This window comes from Nymphalis io, chromosome 28 (genome assembly GCF_905147045.1).
Source record: "Nymphalis io chromosome 28, ilAglIoxx1.1, whole genome shotgun sequence".
Lineage (NCBI taxonomy): Eukaryota > Metazoa > Arthropoda > Insecta > Lepidoptera > Nymphalidae > Nymphalis > Nymphalis io.
Window position 1 is genome coordinate 3,953,929 of NC_065915.1, and position 9,969 is coordinate 3,963,897.

Below are 9,969 nucleotides of genomic sequence, written 5' to 3' on the forward strand. Positions count from 1 at the left end.
TCCAACCGCTGCCAGCCACCTTGCGTATATCGTCACTCCACCTAGCTGGAGGGCGTCCTACGCTACGTTTGCCAAGGCGTGGTCTCCACTCTAGAACGCGTCTACTCCAACGGTCGGTTCTGCGACGTATGTGTCCAGCCCACTTCAGCTTACTAATCCTTTGGGCTATGTAGATAACCTTGGTTCTCTGTCGGATCACCACATTTTGGATTCGATCCATCAGAGAAACTCCGAGCATAGCCCTCTCCATAGCTCGCTGAGCGACCTTAAAATGGTGGACCAAACGCACTGTCAGTGTCCACGTTTCGGCTTCGTATATACATAACCGGTAAGACGCACTCGTTGAAGACTTTTTGAAGTTTTCTATATGCTGCCCAGCCCAGCTGTACTCTTCTTCGGGCTTCCCCCTCGAAGTTGTTTCGACCCAACTGCAAAGTTTGCCCAAGGTACACATACTCCTGAACAACTTCGAGAAGAACTCCGTTAAGAGCTATTGGTTCCGGACTGACGTGTTCATTGAACATTATCTTGGTTTTCTCCAAGTTCATCCGGGTCATTCGAGCAGAAGAATCAGCCAGGCTGATTATTATGCTGAGCAGCCTGGCCTGACCTGCTCTTAATTAACCATAAATTTAAAATTTAGTGGACAGACTTTATTTTGTACAAAAAATCTTCAAATTATGAACATCTATTTAAAAAAAAATTAAAATGTCAAACCAATATATATATAAAAAAAACTATTAAAAATGAACGATAAATAAATATATAAATAAATATAATAGATTTATAAAACCTTTTAAAAAGCAACTCGCTGTGTCATATGACTTGTAATATTAATCGTTGAAAAATGTATTTGCTTATCATTTGGAAGATTTATTACGCAATTAATAGTATAATGATAACAAGTGATAAAAATAGTAGACATTTTCGTTTTTTATTTGGAGTCATTACATTCTCGAATAGTGAAGTAATTACAACATATAGAAAAATGTAAAATGTATTTTTTGTTATCACGAATTTTTACGTATTCTATTTTAGAAACAATATATGCGTATATATTCATTCGCTTTGGAGGAATATTAACTGCACTATTTACATAATGGAAGTTAAATATATATTATATATATATATATATATATATATATATATATATATGTATAGCAAATAGCAAATTCGTTGGCACCAGTTTAAAATATATACTAATGTTATAAATGCGAAATTAACTTTGTCTGTATGTCTGCTCCCCTTTAATACTAACTCACTCAACCGATTTTGATCAAATTTGGTATGAAGCAAGCTTGAGCCCCGAGGAAGGAAAAATGACTACTTTTTATACCTATAATTATATTAGTAATTAATTAATTACTAATTAATTAATTATCCTGAAAACATAAATAAAAAAGCTTAGACCTATTAATTTTTTTCCAATCAGTTAATATTATTATAAAAAAAAAATAATACATTACAAAATATAACATGTTATTAAAATTAATTTTAAATATTGCGACGTATCAACGAGTTATTTTGTGTTATTTATGTTTATAATAGAAAGAGAAAAACAATGTTGCTATTACCTCGCAACAGTGTTATTAATCAAGCCATGAATATATATCAGAAACATGCGGCCAATTCTACTAATCAACAACGATTACGATACGTTACCGATTAAATTCCAATCCAACTCGGACTATTATACATTTATTCGTATCGAACCGAACCGATATTTACTTATTTATTCATTTATTTATAACCCCCAACAAAGGATACACACTTGCGAGTACATCACATCGTGGAATAATGTTTCAAAAAATGTGTGCTCCTTCAATTAAAGGAGACCACAGCAAGCACATAAATAATGACTAAACAGAAATTTATAATTTTTTAAAATTATAAAAATAAATGTTACATAGTGGTACTCAATAAAAAAACCATAGGAACTATAAAAAGGTAAACAATGGTTAAACTAAGACTAAATTGTACAAATGTATGTTAAGTACAATATAAAAATAGTTATAAAAATTGGGTTAGAACGCGTGAATCTTAACCGATGATCGTGGGTTCAAACCCGGGCAACCACCACTGAATTTACATCTGTTTCATTTGTGTTATAATTCATCTCGTGCTTGACGGTGAAGGAAAACATCATAAAGAAACCTGCATGTGCCTAATTTTTTTCTTTTTTTTTTTTCATTGAAATTCTGCCACATGTCTATTCTACCAATCCGCATTGGAGCAGCGTGGTGGAATAAACTCCAAAACTTCTCCTCAAAATGGAGAGGAGGCCTTAGCCCAGCAGTGGGATATTAACAGGCTGTTACTGTTTTACTGTTTATAAAAAATTAAAATAAACTAATACTGATATAAAATTAAAAATATATATATGATGATATCATACAACGTTATATCAAAAGCAAACTTAAATTTTGACGACAATAGTCGATAATGAAATTAAAGAATAGGAAAATGGATAAACGCCAACGATTACGCTTCGATTCGATTGCGATAAAGTGGCAATTTATTAGCAGAATTATACCAACAATATTTAAAGATAGCGCAAACACATAAGAATTCTAATTTGATAATAATATTATCTTTAAAAAAAACTTGTTTGTTATATATTATTATATGTGAATATTCAGTCGAGTCAAGACTAAATTATAAGTAATTATTAAAGAAGGGTTTTAAAGTTTTATGGAAAAATGTTAAAGAACCCACTTTACGTGTACGGTGATGAGCTGGTGGAAGTACCATCACATTTAAACTTCGGTCAGTTTATAGTGACCACTATGTGGAATCATGGAGATAAAGTGGCAATGGTAAGTTTCTTTAATCTATTATTACTTATGCAAATGTCCCATTGGGATGCTCCTTAAACATCTCTTTTCGAAGATCACTCTCAGCGGATTAGTGGATGGTTACCTTCGCCAGATGAATTAAAATACAAATACAAAATAGCTTGTCAGATCTAAAACCTTTAGTGAAGATTTATTTTCTGTTCTATGCTATGGATGATTTATGGGTTATCTCGAGACCTCCTTGGTGTAGTAGCTAGATTATACAGTTGAAGATCGTGAGTTCCCAGGATCGAATCCTGGATAGAACCAATAAAAGTTAAAACTTGGCTCAGTTGTAAGAACTTGTGAAACTTGGTCAGTGATTGCGGGCTCGAACCCGAACCTTGCTAAATCTTCATGTGCTTAATTTTGTGTTTATCTCATCTCACGTTCGGCAGTGAAGGAAAACATGGATTGTCTGACGATGAAATGGTTGGAACAGTAGATGGAAGACCATTAAATTTAAACGAATATTACAGATTAATGGAGTTACACATGAAAGATTATCATATCGAGATATAGTAAAGGATGCTATGAATATAGCTGTCTCCCTCACTCGTATAGGAGTGAAGAGAGGAGACATAATAGCAATATGTTCAGAGAATACACAGGAGTATTGGAGCACGTTTATTGGTATATCATGTACCGGAGCTACGTTTACTCCCACTAATTTGGCATATACTAAAGGTAGGTTATATAAATATATATATAGGTATATATCACTCGGCTTACATAGTTAAAATAAAAACAAATCTATGATATAACGCCAAATGGCTTTTTATTGTGTCGAAATGGTTTGGCTTTTCTTGGACTTTTTCGTTAGTATATATATATACTATATACTATTAACGTATTACTTGTCACTGAGTTTTTTTTATGTTATAGGCAGGCGGACGAGCAAATGGGCCACCTAATGGTAAGTGGTCACCACCGTCCATAGACATTGGCGAGGTAAGAAATAATACGCATTCTTTAGCTTGCCAATGTGCCACCAACCTTGGGAACTGAGATGTTATGTCCCTTGTGCCTGTAGTTACACTGGCTCACTCATCCTTCCGATCGGAACGCAACAATACTTATTGCTGCTTAGCAGTAGAATATCGGATGAGTAGGCGGTACCCACCCATTCAGGCCTGCCACAAAGCCTCAAGCCACCAGGAAAAGTTAACTGACATATTTACTCACGCGTAGTCTTGACACAAACTGTCAATTATCTTATGAAATATATCATAGACATTTTTAGTAACAAAGACAAAGTCCTGTGTTTGGAGTTAGAGTAGATGATGAGCAGGTGGGTAATACCCATCCAGACGAACTTTAACAAAGCCCTATAAGGAGGTTCTAAATTTTTAAACTATTTTGCGTTGCAGATGAACTGATACACGTTTTAAATATATCAAAACCAAAAATGATATTTTGTTCTCAACTCGCTTATAAGATACACGAAAAGACCTTACGAAGTCTATCGTACATGGAGAAAATTATTCTCTTCGGTACAGACAGACCACCATATACACTATTATATAACGATTTAGCTAAAGATAACAGGAATCTTACACTGGAGAATTTTCAAACCGCTGATGTAATAGGACAAACAGACACAGCTGTTATATTGTACTCGTCTGGGACCACGGGATTGCCGAAGGGCGTGATGTTGACACATTTGAACATGTTGACAACATGTAATATGTAAGTTTTTATTTTGTTTAATTAATTAGAGGAGCATACAGGTTTCTAACCATCGTATATTAGTGATGGCCTGCCATCACGAGCTAATCGCTAGATCCAAGATGTCATGTCACCTGTCAATGTCAATGATGGTTTCAATTTTATAATAATAATATCCTGAGACATTTTTCACACACGGCCATCTGATCCCAAATTAAGCTTGTACAAAGCTTGTGCTATGGAAACCAGACAACTGATATACTACATATACTACTTTTCTTTTGTAAATACATACTTATATAGAAAATTACACCCAGACTCAGGACAAACAAACATGTTCATGCACAAAAATGTCTGTCCTGGGTGGGAATCGAACCCACAACCTTCGGCGTGAAAAGGTAAGTATCTACCAATCACGCCAACCGGCTCATTATTGACTTGACGCACCCAAATGCTGAGATGGCCCAGTGGTTAGAACACGGAAATCTTAACCGATGATCGTGAGTTCACCGGCAAGCAGCACTGATTTTCATGTACTTAATTTATGTTTATAATTCATCTCGCGCTTGACGGTGAAGAAAAATATCGTAACGAAACCTAAATGTGTCTCATTTCATTGAAATTCTGCTACATGTGTATTTCACCAACCCGTATTGGAGCAGCGTGGTGGAATAAGCTCCAAACCTTCTCCTCAAAAAGGAGAGGAGGTCTTAGCCCAGCAGTGGGACATTCACAGGTTATTACTATCCAAATGAGCCTGCAGTCTCCCACCCACGGTATTATTTTTGCAATTAGTCTTTAGTCTTTGTTTATTCAACTAATAATAATAATACACTATTTATATATAGTCTTGTGGCGGACTATCTTATGAAAGATATTGGGATGAGATTATAGACAATTTATTACTTTTTTACATAATGAATAGAATATCGGAGCACAAGTTATTTATTAATAATTAAAAAGAAAACAGACAAAATATAATTAATTATTTTTTTAGGTCAAGCACCGTGAACCCTAAAGAGTCGTCTCTTACTATTACCCCGTGGTACCACACAATGGGTCTAATGGGGAATTTAAGAATATTTGCGAGTGGTAGCTTTTTCGTATATTTACCTAAATTTGAAAGTGGTCTTTATTTAAAGACAATAGAAAGATATCAAGTAAGTTTATTGAAAAGAATTATCTACACGAAATTCAAAATCAGTAATAAGAACACGTGGGTATAAAATCCGGGCAACCACCACTGAATTTCTATCTAAATTTGTGTCATTCACCCATTTATTTTCAAGTGTAAGAAAACAACGCTAGGTTGAAATAAGAAAAAAAAAGAGAAATTGAATGCGTGACCTTCAAATAAAACCCCCGTGTTCTAATCTCTGAGCAATCCATAAATATTGTTTTCAGATTTCCCAGATAGTAGTAGCGCCTCCAGTTCTGGTGGCACTTTGTAAGTATCAAGCTAACTATGACGTCAGTACGGTAAAGCAGGTGTACTCCGGCGCAGCGCCATTGCGCAGTGACACGATAAGAGCCGTTACAGATAGGTAATCTATATGAAATAAAACATAAACAAATAAACTCTAATCGAATAATCTAATGCGTAAAGAAGATTCTAAAAGAAAAACTACCAAGAAAGATAGTAGTTCTTTATCAGCCATATATTACGTAATTAACAGTTAATAAAGATATTGAGCCGAGATGGCCCAGTGGTAAGAATGCGTGAATCTTAACCGATGATCGTGGGCTCAAACCAGGGCCTGGGACCAGAAAATTTTCATGTGCTAAATTTGTTATTATATGTCATCTCGTGCTTGATGATGAAAGAAAACAACGTGTGGAAACCTGCATGTGGCAGAATTTCAGAATATTCCACCAACCCGCATTGGTTGAATAAGCTCCAAACCTTCTCCTCAAAAAGGGAGAGAAGCCTTAGCCCAGCAATGGGACATTCACAAGCTGTTACTGTAAAGATATCGAGTGGTTCAAGCCCAGGCAAGCAAGCAGGCAAGTACTGAATGTTCTTAATTTCTACTCCATATAATGGTATGCGGTCGATTTTTCTAAAACAATTACTGGGATAAGTAACAGCTTGTAAATATCATATGAGTAGGCCCACTGATTCCTTAAGAATGTTTAAAGTTTGTAATACATGTGGCAGACATATGCAGCTTTTCTGAGGATGTTTGTCAGTACGATCAAGACGGAAATATAATTTATTGAGAAAAATTAACCACGTCAAGAAAACACACCGGTGTTTGCCCACGTTTTGGCTTAGATGGATCTCATTATGAGAAGTTCTGTGTACTTGGCCGTCTCTATTCAAACACTAACCTAGCTTCAACCACTTAGGTAATCTGTGTTCTTACAATTAGACAACATATAAAGGTATCATTTCTATATACAGACTTACGGACTTTCTTATAAACTTTTTGTGGCTGATTAGTTAAACAATTGTTGTCTTCTTTACTCAAATGTCAAATCAATTGTGACAGAAAGAGTGAAATCAGTGTTTAGCTTAACAGACGCTAAGCAATGTTTATAAGGCCGTTAGTGATATAATAATCTCGCTTAATAATATAATCGGTTCATATATTTTCATCATCAGGTTTCCAAATGTTTCAAGTGTCCTTCAAGGCTATGGCATGACGGAGGCAACTCTCGGGGTCACTAGAGACACGTACGATAAAGCACACTTGTCTAAAACAGGCAGCGTTGGCCGTGTCATATCTAGTTTTATCATAAAGGTCCAGTATTAACTTTTTAACTGATTAAAACTTAAACAAAGAAAGTAACAGATTATTATTTAATTGAAAAATGTGCCCATAAAAATCAAAGTTTACTAAGCCAACACGAGATATAATAAAATTGTTGACCGTGTCTTGTTTCTGAGTAAAGTTATTACAATCTATTCCAAACGGCCGTAAATAAAGTTAAGAAGGACGAGAAAATATATTCTATTGCTTCCGAGCTAATTAAAATTACCGAGAGCAAGCGAACAGTTAGTTAAAGTCACTCTCTTACTTTCAAACTGGACTTTGCAATTAAAATACATATATAAATTTATTTATGTTATTTTTTTTTTCTATTTCATACAATAGGTAGGCGGACGAGCATATAGGCCATCTGATAGTAAGTGGTCACCAACGACATAGACTTATAATTTTATTTTTATAATTGAAGGTTGTAGATATTGAAACAAGAACACCACTAGGAGTCAATCAACCTGGAGAAATCTACGTAAAAGGTCCTTCGGTTATGAAGGGATACGTTGGTAAAGATGGAAAGGAGGACTTTGATGATGAAGGGTTCTTCAAAACTGGTGATATCGGTTACTACGATGAAGACAAATGCTTTTTCATAGTAGATAGATTAAAGGAACTTATTAAGTACAAAGGTTATCAGGTAAATTATTATTAACTCTCAACTTTGAATCCTCTATTATTCGCGTAATTTATATGAACGCCTCTTTAAATAATAAATAAAACTGCATACATAGTAAATGAATAACATCTTCAAATAAGTTAATAGAAAGATGTCAGGGGACGAAAAATAAGAGGCGCAAATGACCCACTGGATAAATGCCTTAGTTGTTATGTGCTCTTATGGAGCTTTAAAGCGTATCCAATCACGCTGCTCCTCAGTAGATATACTTACATGATATGTCGGAATGATATTCGAAATATGCAGATTTTCTCACGACGTTTTCTTTAGCGAACACGAGATGAACACATGAATCTGATGAAAGCAATGATCTTCGAAATATCCATGTATAGTTCCATCTCAGCACAGATAGACTGAGAAGACCTGATCGCAATCGTAATAGTCCCCACTACTAAGTGTAACGTCATTATCAAACCTGTTCTTATAACATTTATTTGATCAGGGTGCTTTATTTTAAATCACTGGATATTTTTGAGTAGGTGCCATGGGAATATTTTTGCTGGTGCGTTTGCTTAACCATCTTAGAAGTGGTTAAGGAACTTATTGCTGATCGCATCAGCTTACGACACCAACGGGTTACGATGGGGTATTTTTAGTTTACTATGTCTGAAACCACACTGCTAAATATTGTATCGTTGATAATCAATAACCATTTCGAAGGTACCACCCGCAGAAATAGAAGCGGTTTTGCTCCAACATCCCAGTGTACGTGACGCTGGGGTTGTTGGGATTCCCCACGCTGATGCGGGAGAAGTACCACGTGCTTTTATTGTTGTACAACCAGAAGCCAATTTGACTGAAGATGATATTAAAAATCTTGTAAAACAAAAGGTAATTTGGTGTCATTTTTAATTACTCATTAATTTTGCGCTTATTAAATGATAATAAGTTAATATTCTTAGGAAAAGAAACATTTCATTGTTAGTAAAGCATTAGTAAATAAATAAATTATTTTAACCACGGCATCAAATCTTTAAGCGCAAGCTTATTCAATCTCTTATTATCTCACTCATACGGTATGATGGGACGGTCGGAGAGAGATAGCAGATGCGCAAAACTTACGTGCTTGTTAAAATAGGTTTTGTAATACTGTCAACATCTTAGCTCTTAATGGGACTTCTGGACTGGTCTTGGACCGACTGTCATTCGCACATAGGACCAAGTCGATACTTTCAGTAGCCAGAATTGTTAATAATATAATAAATCTGTATCAATGATCACTTATTGATGAAAAGAGATATTTATATAATTAGGAAAAGGGGTTAGGCGTACTGTAGTATTTTTTCAAATACATTTGTTACAGCTATCAAACCCGAAGCATCTCCGCGGCGGAGTTCAGTTCATCAAGGAAATACCGAAGAATGCAAGCGGGAAAATTTTGAGAAGGAAACTTAGAGAGATGGCACAGATAAAAAATGAGACAAAAAGCAAATTATAATACAAAAATATATAAAATTTTAAATGTCATCCCAACGTGCCTATCGAATCAAATATTATACAAATAATATATTTACATTGAGTATTAAATTTGATTTATGAAAATATTTTTTGTTGTTTCAGTGTTAATAATTCCTTATATATTTTTATAAAAATATATTTATAGAGTGCTTGAATAAATTGACCAACTGATTGTAAATAAAAGATCACATTGCACTATAAGCTCCTCAATTTGTGTTATTTACCGAGACCTCAGCAAGCATCTCATATTCTGTTTATTAGAATTTGCGGAGTTCTTTTATAGTATAGGTAGGCGGACAAGCATATGGGCCACCTGATGGTAAGTGGTCACCAACGCCCATAGACATTAGCATTTTTATATCACCATCGCTTACTTCGTCAATGCGCCACCAACCTTGGGAACTAAGATGTTATGCCCCTTGTGCCTGACGAGCTTGCACAAGGCCCTTCCACCAGTAAATTTTAATAAGTTTATGGGTTTTCCGAGTTATTTGTGGGTATTTGTGTAAATATAATTTACAAGAAGTGCCAAGTGGCTACAGATTTTTTCATAGTGTTTATTTGTTAA

General features: G+C 34.9%; 1 protein-coding gene across 1 annotated transcript; it reads left to right on the top strand.

Moving 5' to 3' along the window:
- Positions 1-2,416: 2,416 nt before the first annotated feature.
- On the top strand, positions 2,417-9,411 carry LOC126779080 (uncharacterized). Its single transcript, XM_050502905.1, has 9 exons — positions 2,417-2,816; positions 3,314-3,521; positions 4,205-4,523; positions 5,500-5,662; positions 5,907-6,046; positions 7,108-7,246; positions 7,683-7,904; positions 8,604-8,774; positions 9,247-9,411. Exons 1-9 carry the CDS (start codon positions 2,700-2,702, stop codon positions 9,379-9,381), a joined length of 1,614 nt encoding a protein of 537 aa, XP_050358862.1. The 5' UTR covers positions 2,417-2,699; the 3' UTR covers positions 9,382-9,411.
- Positions 9,412-9,969: the final 558 nt, after the last annotated feature.